Genomic DNA, 22,242 nt, shown 5'->3' with positions numbered 1-22,242 from the left:
AAGTCCCCTTCTAGATTCTGCAGGTTCCTGGGGGCATCAACCTTCCCCATCCCCCTACTCACAGGTGAGCTGCCTTGCTCTGCAGAATGCTGATCCAGATACAAAGTCCAGCAAACAAACAAAAATCCATTCACAAAAGCATCTGAGAGCCTAGTAGGACTTACTGACAATTTGAGAAGGAAATGTTAGAAATATTTTTTCTAACACACATATTCATCAGTGGCCTACCTGGGCCTCCTCTCTCCTCCCTCCCTCCTCTTTTCTCTCTACCTCCATCCTTTCAAAAGTAGCTCCCTGAGAAGCGCAAACCACTCCCCACCCCATCTCCTTTCACTTTCTCTGTAAAGCAACCTACCTCTTTCTTTTGGTGCCCAGTACCTACTGACACCATTGCTTTTAGGGCTTCCCTTGTGACCCCAGTAGTGCATCAAAGCTATTTTCTCAAGAAGAAAGTTCTATCTCTCCTGGGAAATCTGGTACAGCTGTTAGAATAACTTTTTAAAAAAACTTGTTACATTGAAATATCTGCTCACTTCAAGAGTAATTCATTCTGAGGCTTCTGCTGTTCCTCCTTTCCCGTTTGTTAAATTGCCGCGTATTGTTACTGAATGACCTCCTCTCTCCCCCCACTTTCCTATCTTCAGGATTTCGTTCCTGTGCACTTTCAAAAGGGCCTTATTCTTGACCTCCAGAACCTTGGACTTCATTCAAGCACTTTCCCCAAAGTAATCTTTTCCTTCTCAAGTGGATAAGGCTGACAAAATGGAGATATCAAAAATGGCAGTGATACCTGTCTGGGTTACTTCGCTTATTTAGTTTACTTTATGAAGTACTTCTATTCGTCTGCCAGTAACATTATCAATACTCAACAACAGCAATGATGCCTTGGCAATCTCCAACATGATGACTCAGTGGAGATAGCTGCACGCCCTCCTGACTTTTTAAGTAATGCTCTTTGTCACCTTCTAATGTCACCTGTTCTCCTTTGCCAAGACTGCTACCACTTATCTCCATTAGTTCTTGAATCTGTTTTTTCCTTACATCCATTAGAATCAGTGTGAGCTAGCTCTGCAGAAAATGCCGCCAAAGTCTTTAAACTATCTTACCTTCCCATAAGACATCCTAGTTCACGTTCCTAATTCAGCTATAGCTCATAATTCTAAATTGTTTCTTATTTCTGTCTTCACTGGAATCTTGAGTATCGCATAATTTCACAGCCTTGGTAAGTTTTTCTTAAATTTTTCTGGTGCGAGTAGTTCGTGGACACCGTACAATGTCACTCCAATGCTTGTACTACTTCCTAAACAAGCCCCAGTTCCTGCCCCTCAAAGCGTGCACACGCGCACACACACACACACACAAAATCAAATGGGTGCTGCCAATGATTCTCATTTTTGAGAGATAATTTCTAGTTTTCAAAAGTGAGTTCAATAGCTACCATTTTTAAAAAAAAATCGAGCATAACTTTTTAGCCCTACCCAGATGTTAGCTGTTTTTATTTGGGAATATTTGCCCCTTGAAGATGGAAAAGAGTTATTACACAGCTATGATGCCAGACAAGAGTAGATGCTTACATAGCACTTTCACTAATTTGCAGAGAAAAGGCACTTACAGCTTGGACACCTCCTTAGATTGCTCCCTTCTTTCCAGCAGGCTAGAGAAACTCTCTAGTCTCATCTCCCTTGATTATATCAGGGGAAAAGCTAAAGTGTCAGACAATACTTAGCTGGCCTGCCTCGTGCTGGTCCCACGGGGCCTGGGTTCTGGCCACTGTGAGAGTTTTCGGCAAGTTAACCTCTCAGAGTCTCAGTATTCTCCTTTCTAAAGTCCGCACAATAATAAAATAAGAAGAATAACGAGATACTGCTGGACACAGGAGGGATGTGCTGTCTGCATTCTACGTGTTGGCCCTGGGACATAGCCTGCCTCTCTGAATCTGCCCCACCACAGTCCCTGCTCTGGCTCACCTCGTCCTGGGCTGGTAGAGGGGAGATTCAGCTGTTTCTGCTGCAGCCTCCCCACCAGCCCAACTGCTAACCATTCAGACTCCCCTCCCTCTGCTTGTGTCCAGTGACTCACGTGGGCCTCTGTGTTTTCCTGGCTGCAGCTTCCTCCCTATCCAAGCCTACCTGACAGCCATCTTTCTGGGAATTCCTAAGAAATCATGGTGCTCCAAGGCTTCCACCTCTTACTTTTTTAGTACAGTCATAGATTTATTTGGCTTCAAACACATTTTCTATCATTCTGGGGAATGATGTGAGTGGGAGGGTGAGGTGATAGCATTTCCTCAGTTGACATCGTGAAACAGAAGTGTCACAGTATAGCTGGACTTTTTCTTTGGTTCCTAGTGAGTTTGGAATTGCTTATGTCATTCTTTATTTTTAAGGAGTAACATCTTAAACATCATCCAAGCTACATCTTAGATCCTTGAAATTATAAGACAAAATGACTAAGGAAGAGGGCATCCAAATGTAATATACTCACCACAATAGCTAATATTAGCAATTAATAGGGGGGGTACTATGGCCTCATAGGCAGGGTGCTTTGCTCCTGCACTGCTCTGACGGATGCATAATTCTTCCTGAAACAACGCAAGATTTACCTTTTTTGCTATTATCCACTTGGACCCTTACAGTAAGTACCACACAGTGTAAGGTTTGTCCATTTTCGAGGCAGTTTATCAACAGTTTTGTTCATATTTGCTCCTATTTCATGGTTGCAAAATCTTCCATCTCTGATGGGCTCCTTTGGAATGTTTATTACTGCATCTCTTGGCACACGTGTGCCCAGGAGAGTAGGACAGTTGTCCATGTGTTTGGACACTGTGTTGACACAATCCAGCATTCCACTGGGCACTGATTCACATTAAGCTGGAGGGAACTAAAGCTTTTTCCCCTCCATAAGTAGTTATTGTTTTTTGCCAGTTGTGAACTTGGACAGCCCCTTGTTTTGCCACTTCGCATAGGAACCTGACTTTACCCTCTATCCCTATTATAATTCATTGTGTTAGATTCATTCCATCCATTCTAGGCTGTGAAATGCTTTTGGATCTCAACTGTCTCCCATATCTTAGCCCTCTTCTGCTTTATAACATTTGCAAATGAGATGGGTTTCCCTCGGGGCCTCACCCAGTCATTAATAAAAAAGAAAAAAGGCCAAGGGCCAAGACTGGTAACACATTCCTCTGAGTCAGGAGACTTCAGAGAGAAAACTGGTCACTGTGTCCAAAAGGACAAAGTGGATGGCATGTGTGCGTGTTCTAGCATTCCCTTTAACTCCAAGGATCGTTTTTTAAAATATAAAAGTGCAGGAAGTTTAAGATATCAAAAATCAGGCTTTTATTCAAACCAGGCAGTCAAAAACGCTGGAGACCCCCAAACTGGGATGTTATAACTGGGCCCTTCTTAGGTGCCACCATGAGATACGGGTGACAGAGTGAGTGTTAAGTCATCCTGCACATGTTTTAAATTTTATTTATTTATTTATTTTTGGCTGTGTTGGGTCTTTGCTGCTGCGCGCGGGCTTTCTCTAGTTGCGGTGCGCGGGCTTCTCATTGTGGTGGTTTCTCTTGTTGTGGAGCACGGGCTCTAGGTGTGCGGGCTTCAGTAGTTGTGGCACGCGGGCTAGAGTAGTTGTGGCACGCAGGCTCTAGAGCGCAGGCTCAGTAGTTGTGGCGCACGGGCTTAGTTGCCACGGCATGTGGGATCTTCCCAGACCAGGGCATGAACCCATGTCCCCTGCAATGGCAGGTGGATTCTTAACAAATGCGCCACCAGGGAAGCCCCTGCACATGTTTTATGAAGCCTCCAAGTCCTTCCCCTTACTTCTAGAATACAGAAAAGGTCAGTGTGAGAAGAAACAGTTCTGGAGAGGGCTTTGGTGAGGAGAAGAGCTATGGGGAAAGCTGTGCTTGATCAACATCCACCCATTCCTTCCACCCCACCCAGAAGCCAGTCCCGCCTTGCAACAGAAGACACACTTGGTCTGTATTTGAGGACACTTACTTCTATGGGGCAACTGAGGATCCTGGACAAATGATCAGTCATGATCATATCATCGGTTTACTTAGAATGATGCTTTCTTCTGGACTTCTATATTATAAAGAGTTTCCAAACTGGAGCTATTATTTATATTCATCTTTAACAAATAGTAAAAAAAAACAAGTCATTACATAGACTGAATGTGGTGGAATGTCATCATTGATGTGTTCCTTGAAATTTTGGAAACTAAATAAAACAATATTTCACTAGCTTAATTCCCTAGACTTATATTCGAGAACTGTTAAGATTTACAATAACATAAAAATGACTTCATCCTTAGTCTTTTATCCACTCTTTTAATGAACCTCTAAATAATAAACTGGGTCAGTGATTCAACTATCCACATCCATGTGTCATACTTTAAAGAGAGATGACTAAAGAGACAATGATGCTAAACAAGTTGGATTTTTCTACTTAAAAAAAAAAAGGATAGAGAAAACGTAACCTTAAAGAAAAATAGATAATGGGGAGTAATTTAGTAAATTACTAGTCTCAAATGCAAGAAAATGCATTCCCCACCCCCTCTTCCCTACTCTCCCTCTTTGGAAGGTTTTCAAACTTATCATAGCCTGGGCCAAATTAGAAAAAGAAATATTATGTGTTGAACTTATGTTTTGGTTTTCCCTTACAGATGGGAGAAAACTCCCCCAAATAAGTAAAATGCAGAATATCTTAATACAGTATCTACTTTTGTAACTTAAATTGCTCTTTCTTTCCCATAAAATTAGGTGCAATGGAGCAGAAGTTCTGTGTTTGTCACCAATCCTTTATTGAAACTGGTAACTTACACACTTTATAATAGAACAACAAAAATAATGTTCAATATATACAGCCTTTGCAATGGTCTATTTGACTATACACAAGGCAGAGTGATAACACAGTCTAATCTTCATAATAATTTGTGCACAGAAAGACACCCAACAGTCAACATGTGAACATTACAGTGAAATGACATCACAAGTCCAGTGAAAATTCAGCCTAATACAAAATGTACTATCTATTGCAAATGACATCTCTAAATGCCCAGAGCTTGTTCAGTAGTAATTTTACCCAGAGTCCGAAGCAGAGATTTGGTGTGTGGCTATAAGTCTTTTAAGTGAGACCACCTCTGCAGACAAGTTGGCTATCCCCTGCTTCAAAAACAAATTCTCTGGGTCAGAGACTTTGTAACCATTGTCTTTCACTTCGACCACTCCAGTTTTGTAACTACTCTGAGTTTTGCCATTAAGTTCTTTTTGATGCCAGTGTTCAGATTTGAGAGACCAATCTTGAATGTTAGTCACTTGCACTGAAAAGGGAGTGAGAGAAGAATGTACCAGATTGGGGGCATTATGCTTCTCAAGTTCGAAATGTCTCTTAGACGTCATGTCAACAGGCGAAGAAAGTTTTTGTGTGCCATCAAATTCATGATCGAAGGCTTCCACTTTTATCTGCATGGCTTTGGCTTTAATCCGAAGCTTGTGCGGCAAGGCAGAGGAGTTCACTTCTGGAACTTTAACCACTGTGGCGTGGACACGCTGAAGTTCGACGGGAGAGTGGATTGGGCCCTTGGGAACCTGCTGCTCGTCTTCTCCATCGGATGACTTTCCTACTGCACCTTCATCGGTTTCTGATGTCCTTGGAGAGTTACTGGAGGATCGGTTGACCTGCAGCAGAGGGGGAGAGTGTGAGTAGCCAGGAAAAGAATTCCCCATATAGTTCTGGTACACGGCCGCTCGGTAGGTGCCCGGGTCATCTCTGGGCTCCCTGGCATAGCTCTCCAGTTCCATCGGCTCTTGCTTGATGACCTGGAACTTGCTTTCTGGGCTTCTGCAGCCACTCTGCCCAGGGCCCTCCTGCGAATGTTCTAGCGAGGACACTTCTGAAACATCAGACAGAGAGCTCTGTGGAGAGTGCTTGATGACAGAAATGCAACTGCTGGCCACCATCGAGGGCTCGTGCTCATCCACAAAGGCGCTCACGGTGGATTTGGAAGTCTGGTAGTCTTGAAAATACACAGCTGTAGAATTACTGAGTTTCTGAATCTCCTGGGCATAGGCTGTCGAGCTAATTAAACCAAACTTTAATTTTAGGGAAAGCAGTTCAGCTTTTAAAGTGGCGTTTTCTTCTCCCAGTGCAATGAGTTTGTTCTCCAAAACCAGGTCATTCAGTCGACGCTTCTCCCGAGACCTCTTGGCAGCTTCGTTATTTTTCCGCCTCTTTTCCCAATACATGGCATCTTTCTTCTCGTCGGGAATGAATTCCCGTTTCCTCCGACATGCTGAAGATTTGTTTTTCCCCACACTTCCTTCATTGAGAAGGAGCTCTTCCCCTGTCGTCAAGTCTTCGGAGACTTCGGATAAGGCAGAATTAAGCACCATCATCTTGTCCACGCTGCTACCAGCATCAAGAGATGCCTGCTCCTTCTTGATGCTCTGCATTTTTCTCAGCTGCATCAGAAACAACCTTAACCTATATATGCGGTGAAGGAGAAGAAGTTATTTCCTCAGTAATCTCAAATGCTTTAAAAACTGCGGTTTAAAATCCATCAATATTCTTCTTTTTGTTCTACTGTCCAGGATAAATCTCTTCGGCTTCTCTCACCAAACAGAGTAGGGGTCTTCTAGGTCACCTGCAATACATGAAGAGAAACAGTTATCCATTTGGTAAATATTTATTACCAATTATGTACAAGAAAGTGCACGAAGCATTGAGGGTCAATATTTCTGCCCTTCAAAGAGTTTACAATCTTGCAAGGAAAATAAGTACCCAAATACCTATACGGTAAAGTTGTAAAGGACAAGTCCACAGTGAGACCTGTGGTCCAGGACAGTGAGAGAAAAAAACACATCTGCCCCAGGGAAAAACAGAGGAAGACTGTGTTTCAGGAGAAAAAATGGTGGGGTGGGGATGTGGGGATAGGACATTACAGGAAGGAAATGACAGATCGCCTCTGGTTGGTAAGTTTTTAAATAGTACTTGCATCTTGTGGGGCTTCTGAATACTTTTAGATAGCACTTATATCACTGCCAAGCAAACAAGCTCACCTCATAAAAGGAACTTTTCCAAGTAAACCCCTTTAATATCAGTAAACAAATTCTGTAATTACATGGAATCAAATAAAAACGGAGCTAAATTTTTATTGCCACAAAAATAAAAATAAAAGCCACACAAACAACTGAGTTGTAGTTGTTTAATCTCTTATGTGGCTGATGTCATGGTCATTCTCCCAAGTGACTCAGCATACCTGAAAAGGACTCTTTTCAATAAAGCCATCTCTTTTGACACATTTGTGCTATGAGGTTAGAAATGTTCTTTTTTTTTTTCCAGTTCCTTCAAATTGATTTATCAAACATTCACTTAAGATTGAAGCATCCACAGTGCTTTTTTTGGTCCTGACAATTCTGTCATAATAGATTTCATTGATAAAGTAGCTTCAGACTAAAATAAACGCTTATTATTCAAAGGAATTTTTCTTTTTAAGTACAGTGCCTTCTTGAAACTTAAAATTATTTTAAACCAAGAGAATGTAATTATGGAAAGAATTTCTTTCCATTTTACTAATTAGTTTCAAACAAAATATAAGAACTCAAAAATAGAACCATCAACTAGCTTCCTTTTCCACTGATGACATATTTATAATCTGAACTTGGCCTGACAGGAGATAATAAATCCATATTAAGTTCCAATAACAATCTTCTCGTGGTCATTTTGGATCTGTCTTCCTGGACAGGGCTTCTCTGTCTAATTTTCCAGTAGGTAATACTTTCATAAAGGAGATATGGTAAGACAACTGTTCATTCGGCACTATCTGTATATGGCACTCTTCCTGCCCTATTAAAAAGATTTAATGTTTTTGTTTTAGGTCTCTCTTTCTTTCTTGTGCATAGTTTTATAATGACTAATGACGTTTAATTTTATCAGCTGGAAAAGACTGCCAGCTTCCTGTGTCTTTTCCAGAAGGAATGATGTAATAATTTCAGGATCATCAAGAATAAGGTTTAATGCCATGTTTCTGTCCATCAAATTGAGCCAATGGAAACAGTGAGTTGCAACTTAGCAAAACTTGTGATTACAAATACCGAGCTTCCGTTTGTTTTTGAAAATATAGCTTTAATAGGAAATGAAGGCAATGAGTCTGCCACAGCAGGCCGTGATGGTGTAGAAAGGGGAGCTTCCTAGTTATCACTTAGTAAACAACCCTGCTTCCTATATTTCCAGTTAGGTTTCTTGTTCTGATATGAAAACCCCTTTTCCTTCAATATACTGAATGGATTCTTCCCTCCTGTCAAGAATTTGTATTCCCTAATTCAGTTAAGTCTTCCCCCCTGAAATCAAATGAATGTTGAAGCAAAGAGTAAAAATTCCAGTTCCAGGAAGATAATTACATTGAACTTTTCCAAGATGCTTTTTAAATCTCCACTGTATCCCCAGATACTACTGTTTTTTAAAACATTATGCAGTTCCTTGCACACTATTATTCTGAGTATTTTCTCCACTTGAGACTCTTTCTCTTCCATGCATTTTTTAATTTGTCCCTTCCTTGGGGAAAAAAAATTACATTCCTTTTACATTTCACCTCACCTATGAGTTTTTACAGTTATGCTTTTGAAATGCCCCACCATTCTGTGTTAGTTACCCTTCCTAAACTTTTCATTCTTTCATCATTTCATATTGTTTCATCATTTCAAACCTACATTGAGTGAGTTGGGACTCTCTTCAATCTCCTGGTCCAAAGAATCGCGCTGAGTCCAGTGTGAGTGAGGGCAGGCAGGCAGCCCTTGCCACACTGCATAGAGAAAATAACACTACTTCCATTTAACAAAAATATCCCACTTGTCCTAAAATCTCTTAACCCATTTCTTCTGGGTGTCTAAGTACTTTATGTCCACTTTGTCGTCTTTACAACTTTGTTGGTACATTCAAAACCTGCAGAAAAATCTCATTTCTTTTCAGTTAATATTCTTCCTATTTGAATTTCACTATGTGTACTAGAATCTGGTTCTTCCTTCATCCGCACATATTAACTGCCTCTATGATTCCACCAGCAAATCAAGCCATAACGACATTAGGATATTTTCTGTAATATTATTTATCAAATAACCTTGCAGTGTTGAAAAGAGTTTATCAGCAGTGCGAGATACTGTAGAGAGAGGTGCTGATTTTGTACAATGTGTATCTTCCTACATGTTTGTTTTGTATGCCCAACTAGACTGCAAATTAGTTCAGGGCTCAAATTAATATATTTGTATCCTAGCAACAAACTGAACCTATTAGGTGCTCAACATCTGATTGACAGTCACTCATTTGCCTTATATAAGAGAGCTTTGTGCCAAAAACACTTTGTTGATAAATTCTTTTAAATCTGATTACATAAATTCTAAAAAAGATATTTAACTTAGTAACAGAGAGCTTCTCTTATTCATTCCTTGACTTATTCAACACATATGGAGCACCTACTGTATACCTGGCACTGAGCCAGACTGGGGGCACATAAAGAGTGAAGGAAGAATCAAACTCCCAAGAGTCAAGGGACCCCTTAGTCTTTGGTGGGAGACAGGCTTGTGAATACAGCACTCATCCAGGGGTGTGCTAGGAGCACCGCCAACAAGGGGTGTTGGTGCACATATCACATTGTTTCTAGCTGCACTGCCTTTTTCTTTGTATGGTGACAGTAAAAACAATTATAACAGGTGCCATTTACTCAACACTGACTATGCAACAGACACTGTGAGCCTGGCCTGTCATTATTTCACTGCCCTCATAATAACCACTTTCAGATGAGAAAACTAAGGCTCAGAGAAGTTAAGCAACTTGCCCAGTGTCACACAGCAAGTTAAGGGGCACAGCTAAGATTCCAGGACAGCCCTGACCCCAATCCAATTCCTCTAACAGTACCCATTCCTGTACTCCCAGAGGGTTGTTCTGGTGTATATCCCTGCAATGCATCTCATTTACATACAGTTCCTTTCTGTGTTACTCTCATTTCTGGGTAATATATGCCCACTTACTAAGTGACTTTGGGGGCAGTAAAGCACTATTAGATGCTGCCAGAACTTCTTTAAGACAACAAAGGTACCATCTGGAACTTTTCTCCAGCTTCCACAGAGTTGTATAGCCTGCAAGTATTTAATGAATTGAGAAAACATTCTAAATTTTCATATCTCTGCTAAAATTTTAATCTCCGGGCAAACCTACATGCTAAAATAAATAGAAGGAAAAAAATTAAAGCTATTAGCATTGCCACCTGTGATTTTTTGGTACACAACCAAAATGTATCCATTTTCAACATGGTGGGAGAGGGCAGTTAAACCACAGAAAGACTGAGTGACTTTCCCAAGGCCATGCAGCACTAGAGGGCAGAGGTGTTGAGGGCAAAGAATCTATTTGTGCCCTTCAACAATAAATTTAAATTAAAGTGAATGGAAAGGTGGTTTACAACGCCTTCTAAAGACATCAGTTTTTATGCTCAACTAACTAATGACTTTATTTCAGTTCCAGTGTTTTCCCTTATGATTAATTGAACAGTCATTTCACCTCTGCCTCATGTTTGCAGATCACCACTAATGCTGTGTTACATCAGTCACCACTAGTTTCCTTTCTGGTGAATAACTGACACTAAATGACAATTCTATGATGCTGGGGTATTCGGCACGATCAGCTTCATTACACGCATTAGATAATACGGGTGCTTCTTAAAAACACAAATAAAAGGAGAAATTTAAGAGCAGGAGTCATCACATTCTAATGACATATTTTCCCACACCTAACTCGGATGTACCATTGCTAATTAATGCTTTTTTGTAGTACATCACACTATTTCTACAGGCAGGAGTTATGTTTCATAAACCCAGATTTTAAAGTCTATTTAAGTCAGATGACCTAAATATTGTTTTTAATTAAGATAAATTTGGTTTAGAAAATTCTCTAAAAGAATAAAGCTTTACAACACAAATTCTAGCCCAAATTTCTTTTTGAGGAGGGACCTTATGACTTATGTTTACAATGACAGACCTTTATCTTCTCTGGCCGCCAACACATCTCTCAGAGAAATATTGGTGGACAATTCAAACTTGTTACAAAACAAGAAGAGAAGAAACGTTTTGTTTCAAGCATCTAAAATCTTACTAATAGCTTAGATGTTAAAATCTACTATGAGAAAAAATCATTATTATTTCTTTAAAGAGATTGCAAATTGCTTCTATTTGATACTTTGATTTTAACATTCTGTCAATACAAGATGAAATACTATTTGATGTGCCCAATGATTTGGAAATATTTTGATAGAACTACCTCATTTTACCTCTACTCTCTGAATGTACTGTTTACACCCTCAGAGGTATAGTATAGATACCACTAAAGAAAAAAATTCTTTTATGTTAAACTACAAACCATCTCTCTACTAAGAGGCAGTTGCTTATTTTTGAGGTAAGTGCCATTTTAGTGAAAAAATAAAGTTAATGAATCAATTCACAGCTCTTTAAACTAGTAATACTAGCAAATGTTAACCTACATTTTCTTCCTGTGGGTAAAATCCATGACATGATTGTTTCAATAAAATGCTTTACTTCTTTTCATGGATGAAAATAAAATCTAGGGGGGAGTGGGGGATGAAAAAACTAAGGAAACACTGAAGTTGCATGAGGATTTTCTAATCAGGCTGAAAAAATGCTTTTTAAATTAAGAAAACTATGTTAAACCTCTTTAAGTACCAGTGAAGTGCCTCCCATTAATAATATAATTCTGTATCTAGTAACACAGACTCTGAAGTCAGAGAGAAATGTATACTTGATCAAGCTATGAACACACACATAAACAGACTTTCACACTTTTCCAAAATCTATCCTATCATAGCAACAAACTGGCCTACTTTTTCTATTCGGGTACTTCTGTAAATGAATGTGTCAAAACCAGAGCAAGTTTATGATAAATGAAAATATTTCAAGTTTCTTGCCCTTTCATCCTCAACAAAGGACCACTTGAAAATTAGATTTAAACTTAATAAATATGATGACAACACTGCATTTTATTATAGCATTGATATAATTTAAGGGATTGAAATATGAAATAGTATGACCTGATGTTCTTTTACAAGAAGAGGCTACTGTTTGTAATCTAACTCTCAATGAAAATATTCTGAAGACTGCTCAGGGCAAATGCATAGATGCTAACACATCCAAACAACTTCAAGGCTTGAGGGAGGGGAACTGGGAGGATGGGGGTGATGAAATACTAATGCCTTATGAAAAATTCTGCATTCACTTCAAAATGGGGACCATTTGTTTTCTTGAAAGTTTCAAAAAGATAATTTATCAGTCTAGCAACTAATTTGAAATCTTAAGGGACATGGGTAATTATGAAGTTACCCAGTTATAAGAAATTCTGCAACAGGTAAGTAATACCAGACTACATGCAACATGGGATAATGATGGGGAAAATGGGGTGCATGCAGAGTTGGCTGAGGAAATGGTATGGTAGGGCAAGGTTTTGAATGTCCCTAATTATACTGAAGGATCATTCCAATTTTCCTCAGCTTGACTTTTTAATTTCTTGTTCACTTTCCTTCCCAGTGAGCAAACGATTACAAATATCACTTATTATGTGCCTCATGAATAGAAGAAATTATTTTAAATGTTTATTTTTAGTGTTTATTTGAAGGCTACTTAACTCCAGCTTTAGATCCCTAGAAAGTTAATTAATAAAAGACACCATGTTCTGATAACTAAAAGGCTTATAAACATCATTCTGCTTCCAATGAAAATGAGTCCTCAAAGCACAGATTATTACGAAAGGCATCTAGTAAATCCCTACTAAACTTTCTTACCATAAAAACAAGCTAGCATACTCTAATTAAAACCATATGAGAAACAGTAATTTTTTAACTACAAGAAAGGTATTTGTAATGAAATTTGAGAGATAATTGGGGGTGGTGGCAATACAAGCTCATTTTGAAACTGGAAAACTCTTATGTAATGTCTGTGATCAAAGGTCAATGTCTTTCGACATTCTTATACAAGTCCAATCTGGATAAAAATCAACTCAAATATAATTTAGAAAAATAACAGGATATCAAACAATGTGTTAACCCTGTGAAATACAGGCATACCTTACAAAAACAAGAAATGAATATTAAAGGAAACTTCAATTACATTGTTTCTGTCATATTTTGAACTGAATCCCAAGTGTGCTCTCATTCCTTAATACAAATTAAAAATAAACAACTTTGAACAGCATCAATGCCATCTGGATTACAATGGAAATAATGAAGTATGTGTGATTTTACTAGGGTAAAAATAAAGCCTCGGCAATATGACTGCACCTTTTCCATTCCATGCTGCAATCACATTCACGTCTCAGAACTGACTCTATGGACCAAAGCAAGGTCAACTAGAAATATCCACTCAGCTGGTGAGTCAGGCACATTGCTCAACATGGGAAAGGGCCTGAACAAAGGGTTTTAATTTTCAGCTTGTTGCATCATAGTGATGTTATAATTGCACTGCGCAAAGATAAGTCTTTAACACAGAAAAGGAAATTGTTTCAAAAACTCCAGTGAGCTTGCACTCACACTCAGGGAAGGGACAGAGACAGAGGGTCACCCCACCCCCCCAATCCCCTTTTCAGGCTCCTGGCCTGGGCTGCTAATCAATTTCTCTTAGCCTCCACTTCCTCATGTCTAAAATGGGGACGATAATAGAACAGTCAACACAGTGCCTGGCACAGGAAGGGTACATGTTTAGCAAATATTAGCTCTTCACCTCATTTCTGAAGAATGAGCAGCATCAAGGAAACGATGATGATGATTAGTTCTAGGCCTAATTTTTGCCTCTCATAATTCGTAGTGAAGCACTGCCCTATGTTGCAAGTGTAAGGGTAAACCAAACGAAATTTACTTCTGTGTTAGTCAAAAGGGCCAACCATCAGCAGTTGGGGCATGTCCTACCGTTTTAACCATACAGGCTGCACACACTCCCTCCCAACACAGCTCATCTGTGAGGTCTAACCAGCCTCTGATCTCAGACTAGAATTTTAGATAGAGAGATTATCCAGGACCAGGAAAACCATCACGGAGAGGTAAAGGGAACTGAAAAAGGGCAGCTGTTTGGCACTTTTTACACCATTCCTGCAACCATCAACTCACCTCTCCCTGTTCCTTTAAACAGTTCCCCCAAACATTAACCCAATGACTTGGGTAGTCTGAGGTTCTGCAATCCTGTCAAGAATTCCCTTCAAACTAAAATTACCATCAAACGTAATAGCAAATAGTTTTGAGAAAGAAATTAATCATTATTAGAACAGAAAAGTACAGTATTTCAAGAAGAATCTTTTTTTTTAAAGATTTTTTTGATATGGACCATTTTTAAAGTCTTTATTGAATTTGTTACAATATTGCTTCTGTTTTATGTTTTGGTTTTTTGGCCCCAGGCACATGGGATCTTAGCTCCCTGGCCAGGGATGGAACCTGCACCCCCTGCATTGGAAGGTGAAGTCTTAACCACTGGACTACCACGGAAGTCCCAAGAAGAATCATTAACTATAGGCTTAGTGCAAACTTTATTCCTTATTGCACAGAGACTTAGGCAGTGAAAAATGAAGGTGAATACCTTTATTAAAATATATATATATATATAGTTCCTGGTCACTTTTACAGTAAACATTTACTGAGCTCCCCACAACTGCCCAGCTAAACAGGTTTTATTCCCTCAGTTTACCCTGGAGGCCTATGGAAATCAGGGCAGTGCCCAAGATCACAGGCTGGGGCCTGGGACCCAGCTCTTGTGAGCCCACAGCCTGTGTTCTTTTTTAGCACTTCACTGTTTCCTAACTACTGACTGGCCTGAAACTCAAGAGAGAAACCATTAGGGATGGGGTGTAGGATTTGATCCCACAGAAGCCAACTTTTCAACAAAGCACTGCGCTGATGCCCTTTCAGAGAACATCTGTGACGCTGCCCTGAATTCACTGCGATTTATTGCAGGAGCACAGCCTCAGAAGACTTATTGCCAGGATGAAAGTACTACTATATACTCTTATATAGCAGGACAGCGGCATCCACACAAGTGTTTTGATTTTTTAAAATTCTGAACTCGGGGGATTTGAGTTCTCTCTACTCTAGCCTTTGACCACATAGACTAAAGGTTCAAAAAAAAAAAATACATCGACTCGACTGGCTACAGTCAAGATGGGGCTCTCCTCGTCACCACCACCAATAGTGGACCTCCCCTCCCCGCAATTTTTGTGGTCTGTTGACATTTGGAGGTTTCCTTAGGTCTTTTTCACTTCACGAAAATCAGAAGCCCTCGGCTCCGACATACAATGAAGCCTCCCCGAACAAAGGTTCCTGCGGTGCTCAGAAGCTCAGCGCGCAAAAAGCAATACGGCAGGCCCCTGGAACTGCGGAGCGGCCTCGCCCTGGGTCCCTCCTGTCCCTCCCGCTCTCCTGGCTCCCCTCCCGCCGCTCCGGCTGCCCTTGCATCCTCCCCCTCCCTCCTCCTGCCCAAGCGAACCCAGAGCGCATCGCACTCTCGGGTCCCGGGCGGTCCCTCGGCGCCCCACCACGCGCCTCCCCAGGACCCGCCCCCGCCGGGTGGGCGGCGCAGCGGGGCCTTGGCGCCGCCAGGACCCCCGCGCCAGAACAAAGGAATGTGAGGAGGGGGCGAGGAGGAGCAGCACAGGCCGCCCTGCAGCCCCCGTCCAAGCGCCGCCCAAGGGCGCTCCCTGCTGCTAACCGAGGTCCGCGCCCGCCACCCCCACATCGCCCCCAGACCCCAAGGGCCCGCAGGAGGGAGGGGTGGGCCGGGAGGCAAGGGAGCACCCCTGAGGTCGCGATCGGAAGGTGGCGCTACGCGGCCCCCTGCAGGCCCGGGGCTCCCGGCCTGCGCTCCAAAGTAGGTCGGGGTCTGACATTCGGGGCCTGGAGCAATATTAGCTTCTTGGAAAGCGACTTCAATTACTTGGGGTAATAAATTTGTTCCAGAGGTGAATCTCTGTAATACGTCCCCTCCTCCGCCCCCCTCCCACCTAAAAACCGTCCACAACCCTGCTTTTTAGTTATTTTAATAGTACATTAGGGGAAAACAAATCTGACATACACACGCCACCATATACATATATTCACATACACACTACGTAAGAGTCCAGGGACAAATTTAAAATCTGGGTATATTATATATTCATATAATCCTCACACGAATAAAACTAGGACATCCACCAAAAAAATACAATCTACTAACCTATATCTGTTTCCCATAAATCATATCTGGTCTGGAGAAAATAAAAATACGATGTGAAACAAATACTGTGACCCCATTCGCTGTTGTTATTTACAAAAGCCAAGACCAGAAGATGACACTCGGCCATCCCCTGCTGTTCTCAGGGAACAGCACTTTCCTAAAGTGTCCTTTAAAAAGATAAATGGGAGTCAGCATTCAGCAAGTCACCGGGCTCTGCGAAATGCCTTCCTAAAAATACAATCTTATCAAAGGTCTCCGAAGGCGTGGAGTTAAAACTACAGCAAATGGCCTTGAACTTGTATTTGCACACAGCCCTGGAGAAAACGCCAGAAATAGCGCTGTGAGGCCACAATTGTTAAAATGTGATAGGGCTAAATTTAGAAGAACGCACATTTCATTTAGGGCAAAAGACACACATTCGGCTGCATGAGCAAACTCAATGCTTACCCAGTTGTCTACTTTCCTGTTTAAAATATCCTTTAAAAAAAAAACTGTTACAGTGACATTTTAAAGGCTGAGATCGTCCTACTTTCTTTGTAGCAAGATTATAAAATCACGTAATTAGCTCCCTCTTCCTGTGCTCACTGCCAGCAAATTCGTCCGTTACATAATACAACATTTCCAGGAAACTATTATGTGATCTGTCTTGTGTCTGAAAAAGCAATGACAATAAGGTGAGAAAAAGGGCTGATCGAATGGAATGCATTAAAATTAGGAAGGTGGGGAGGTGAACGTCACAATGGTTCGTCCCAGGTTTAAAAATAATAGCTCAGAACACCTAAGGGACGAGCTCGGGTAGTATCCAAGATCAGAATACAAACCGAGGAATTCTTCCTTTCATGTTTTGTAGGAGTGTTTAAAAATACATCTTTTTTATTTGGGACGTAGTATACAGGTAATGATCCAGTATCCAACGCGGCGCTAAAATTACCAAATCATTGCACACGTACGCGTACATTCCCACATCAGCCCGTAATCCTTGCCAATATTTCACTGTGGGCAGATTATGCAATGTATGCAAGTACAAATCCCACAACCTCCCCGAGCGCTGGTAAAACACGCTGACGACAAACAGGGCGGAAAACGTCTGTGCAGACTCAGCCCCGGACACAAACAAACGCAGCGCAGGCATTCTCCGAATGCCGTCACCATTCACGCTACCAACGCTCTTTCTCAACGAGAAAATCAAGACTCTTCCCCATTACTCAGCTCCCCTCCTCTCCACCGCCGCCAGCCCCGCAGAAGGGACGAGAAAGAAAAGAGCGCTGCCCTTCCCCACGAGAAGGCTCAGCCTCGGCTCAGCCTCCCCGGCGCTCTTCTCTATCAAAACATCAATTTTCCTGAAATCAGGAGACATTATGCAACAGCAGCAGGGGGAGCGCAAGCCAGCCCGGACTACGTGCCGGAGCGACGGCGCTGCAATCAAAGCAGCCACCTTAAGGTGGCGAGTCCCCCTCCTGACAAGGCAGCAAAAGTTTATGTAATGAATGCCCCGCGCACACTCGCAGCCGCCGGCCAGCTCCGCGCACAGCCGAACCCCGCGCACAGCCTGGCCCGCGCCCCGCGCCAGCCGGCCGCGCGCCCCGGGAGCGGGCGGGGAGCGGGGCACCGGGCCCGGGCCGGCGGTGGGCGGAGCGCTTACCGTGTTCCTGCTCTCAGGGCGGCGAGCTGGGGTGGCGGGGAGAAAGAACGGGGGCCGTGAGCGAAGCCGGTGGCGTTCGGGGATCGGGGTCCGGCTGGGCCTCCGGGTCGGCAGGCGGAGGCGAGGGCGCGGCGCGGGAGACGGGCGGCGCGCCGGGTCCGCGGGCGCCGTGGCCGCGCCGGGAGATGTGTGTTAGTAGGTCAGTTCCGAGCGCGGCGCTACGTCGCCGACCGCCAGCCCGCCGTGACGGGCGGCCCCGGCCCCAATCGCCGAGTCCGCACCCGCCCCCAGCCCGCCTCCAATGGCCGCGGCCAGCGGAGGCAGGCTCTCCGGTGCCCCGCCCTCGCCACGCCCCCGCCCCCTCCCCCTCCCGGCAGCGCCACCGGCAGCCCGCGTCCCTTCCCGGCCGCGGCCACCGCCGCCGCCCGAGTGCCGGGACGCCCAGCGCCTGGGGCCCCGCGCCCCGCTCCAGGGTTGCGCAACGGCCGGCGCGGCCGTCTCGACCGGAGCGAGCATGGGGAGGGGCCCGAGACCCCTGCCTCACCGTCCCGCTCCCCTCACCGCCTCCTTCGCCCTCTCGGTCACCGAGGTGCCTCTCTGAGCCCAGCGACCCTCGCTCACTCGCAGAGGCGCGCGTTTCGTCTCCCCGAGCGCGCAGCCGGCCAAGCTACCTGTTGCCGACCGAGTGCCGGGCCGAGGGCCGCAGGCTGCCGCGGCCCGGGCGTGGCAGGGACCTCCGCCTTCCCCCTCCCCTCACACTCTGGGAGGACCCCTCCTCCTTGGGGTGGGCGAGAGGGGAGGCGGGGGGCTGGCGAACGGCCAGAAGCCGGGACGAGCAGCAGAGGAGAGGGGGCCGGGCGGCCGTTCCGAGCCCCGCGGTGCTAAGTAAGCAGAGATTACAAAGCCCGGCGCGTCTCCCCTGAGAGCGCGACTACCCGGAGAGAGGGGGCGGATGGAGGGGAGAAAGCGCAACGCATGAACACCGCCCCCTCTACTATTAGGACGAAGATGTTGGCTGCAAAGTTGTTGCGTAAGAAGACTGGCAAACCAAGCTGGCCGAGGCCCATCGGCACCCACCCGCCTCGTCCCTCGGCCGTGCCGAGTGTGGCTGCCCGGGGTGCGGGTCCGCGGGGTTCAACCAGCTGGTACGCCCGCTGGCGTTTGCTGCTGGGGTTTGAGACGGCCGCTCAGGATCTCTTTTCTTAATCTCGAAGCTAGGAGCAAGTCTGTCATTTCTGCCTCTAACTGGATGTGGTTGTCTTCTCCCCCAAATTCCCGGGCTACGTAAGAGACCTAAAGAAATGGGAGAAAGGGCACCTCGCGGCGACTTAAGTCATAGAGCTAAAGACTGTAAAGGCACGTGGCACACACATGGCGCATTTACAGATAAAGCGGCAGTGCCTGCCTTTGCTAAGGGAGCCATATTCCTGACAGTGACGCACCGACTTGCCCAAACAGAGAATGTGGCAGGTGCAGAAGGACCTCCTGTCTGCTTGGACTATGCGGGAGCTGGTCTGAATGCCTTCCATGACTTTCCACTTCTTTTTCCTATGATAAAAATACACTTTTTTAAAAAAGAAAAATTTGAACTAAACACCAAAGTAGAGTGAACACCCCCCTCCCCCAGTTACCATCACCGACGTCCATCATCAATAGAAAATATGCTTGCTAATTTGTCTCTTTTCTATCTTCCCCATTCTCATATTACAGAATTATAAGTATCCAAAGACTGATGCTTAAACATGCTTATCACGTATCAGGTTTCTGGAAGCCTTCACATTTCAAACTGTTCTCCAAGGACAATGTTGTGGTTCAGAACACACCCATGTTCACAATTCATCTGATAAAGTGTAGGTTTATCAACAGGGCTCTGAAAACGTATACATGCAATATGAGTTTTAGCGTCTTTCCCAAATCCACCTTTCCAGATGCTTGCCAATTCAAGAAGCACATCTCTGTATGGCTTTTGAGTCAGTCACCTCTATTAGACATTTATTCCAAAGAGTTGACTCCTTTGATGAAAATGAATCCTGATTTTGGTTTATATTTTCCACTTTTCTCACTTTTACTAATACATTTCCTTTTTTCCAAATCCTCACAATGCCCATTATAGCTTTGAAAATCTCTCTTAGATGAAATTAAAACCATATGCATGTCAGTTACCTTTTCAGGGTTAGAAATGCAGCTAGTTCCTAGAAATCCAGAGCCACCCAGAGCATACCCCCCGCCCGGAAAGATATTCTCCACATTGTTCTGCTTTTTAAATAATTTCATAGAATTCCAGAGCTGTTGTAGAATGAGTAGTAAATGGCTTTATAGAAAACAACTTAGAAATTCAAGAAAGGTAGGTAACATGCTTGGAGTCACCCCAGTTGGTGATAGTGGAGGAATTCTCTGAACCTGGAAACTGGTTCTTTATGCTGAATTTTGAAACCTGATGCTCCTCTAATTACTTGAGGGTATTCTAGATTGTGCCTGTATCATATTTGTGCATCATTTTAAACTGCCATCTTACTTGGAAATCAGGTGAGGTGTAAAAGACATCTGTGATACCAACTTAGAAAATAACTCTTTAGCTCCTCCTGGTGATTAGGAAACCACCAAACAATATGACGATGGATCTGTCTGCATGACTCGAGGTGATGTGTCCAATGTTACATCCTAGAACATTCACAGACTAGGCAAGCACTTGCAGATTAATACGAGTAAATGGAGCATAAAACCTGAAACATAGGAAACAAATTATTCAGGTTGGGGAGGCTTCCAGTAAGACAGCAGCATGGGCCTGAGCGTAGAGCAGGGTTGCCACCACGTCCCTGGGAGGAGGAGGAAGAGGGTTCTGGTTGAAGTGATGAAGTCAAAACTTCCTTACCCTCAGCTCCTTTCAGTGCTGCGGGGGAGGGATGAGGGAAGAGAAGATCAGGACTGTGATGAGAACTTCTGGCAGAAGACAGTCAACCACATTCAGCCTTATCTGACTACACTACCAACACACTTTCTGATTAAGCAAATATAACACCAATAACTTGAGAGAGGAATGACTAAGAATGTGGCCTCTCCTTCTTGAGATGGGAAGCACCCTACGACTGCAGATGTTTCAAGGGAGAAAATACCTAAGAGGACATATGTATTCAGAAGTTTTTACCCTGGGCCTCTTCAGGCAGGGGTAGCTGCAAACTGGGATATCTAATGAGAATTCAGGTTCGCTGAATGTGAACTGTGGCAGAGAGAGAGAAAATGCCCCATCTAAGGGAAATGGAGTCTGCCCTCAGTCTGCCCTCTGATGGACGAGTTCGGCAGCAATGCCCCTGGGAAGAGAGGCATTGGAGGCTGAAAGTCAGGCTCCCTACCTAGTGATCCAGATTGGACAACTCCACCTCATGGGTTCTAGATAGTGGCTTCTGGATTTCTTTGCAGAACACTTTCCACAACTGAAAGTCCTTTGGTGACCCCTGGGGCACCAGGGGCAGCATCGGGGCCCCTATGTCTATGACCCTTGTCTTTCCACTGCACTGTGGTTTTTGAGGCTCTTCTGTCCTTTTATTAAATTTCATGGACAGAAGGTGAAAAAATTCTAGGAACCCATAGGTTTCATTTATTTATTTATTTATTTTTACATCTTTATTGGAGTATAATTGCTTCACAATGGTGTGTTAGTTTCTGCTTTATAACAAAGTGAATCAGTTATACATATACATATATCCTCATATCTCCTCCCTCTTGCGTCTCCCTCCCAGCCTCCCTATCCCACCCCTCTAGGTGGTCACAAAGCACGGAGCTGACCTCCCTGTGCTATGCGGCTGCATCCCACTAGCTATCTATTTTACACTTGGTAGTGTATATATGTCCATGCCACGCTCTCACTTCGTCCCAGCTTACCCTTCCCCAACCGCATCGCCTCCAATCTATGCTCTACATCTATGTCTTTATTCCTGTCCTGCCCCTAGGTTCTTCAGAACCATTTTTTTAGATTCCATATATGTCTCAGCATACGGTATTTGTTTTTCTCTTTCTGACTTACTTCACTCTGTATGAGTCTGTAGGTCCATCCACCTCACTACACGTAACTCAATTTGGTTTCTTTTTATGGCTGAGTAATATTCCATTGTATATATGTGCCACATCTTCTTTATCCATTCATCTGTTGATGGACACATGTCTTGGCTATTGTAAACAGAGCTGCAATGAACATTGTGGTACATGACTCTTTTTGAATTATGGTTTTCTCAGGGTATATGCCCAGTAGTGGGATTGCTGGGTCGTATGGTAATTCTATTTTTAGTTTTTTAAGGAACCTCCATTCTGTTCTCCATAGTGGCTGTATCAATTTACTTTCCCACCAACAGTG

The 22,242-nt window shown here is 43.6% G+C and overlaps 1 protein-coding gene across 1 annotated transcript; it reads right to left on the bottom strand.

Moving 5' to 3' along the window:
• Positions 1-4,785: 4,785 nt before the first annotated feature.
• NFIL3 (nuclear factor, interleukin 3 regulated) lies at positions 4,786-18,060 on the bottom strand. Its single transcript, XM_004270610.4, has 2 exons — positions 17,895-18,060; positions 4,786-6,651 (listed from the first exon to the last, which is right to left on the bottom strand). The coding sequence occupies exon 2, from the start codon at positions 6,473-6,475 to the stop codon at positions 5,087-5,089; it is 1,389 nt and encodes a 462-aa protein (XP_004270658.2). The 5' UTR covers positions 6,476-6,651; positions 17,895-18,060; the 3' UTR covers positions 4,786-5,086.
• Positions 18,061-22,242: the final 4,182 nt, after the last annotated feature.

The sequence above is a fragment of the Orcinus orca genome, chromosome 6, assembly GCF_937001465.1.
Source record: "Orcinus orca chromosome 6, mOrcOrc1.1, whole genome shotgun sequence".
NCBI lineage: Eukaryota > Metazoa > Chordata > Mammalia > Artiodactyla > Delphinidae > Orcinus > Orcinus orca.
Note: the sequence above shows the minus strand (reverse complement) of the source record. Positions and strands in the feature narration are given on the sequence as shown.

Bases quoted from the DNA above. Each gene is read 5' to 3' on its own strand.
- NFIL3 (XM_004270610.4), bottom strand. From the start codon at position 6,475: ATGCAGCTGAGAAAAATGCAGAGCATCAAGAAGGAGCAGGCATCTCTT.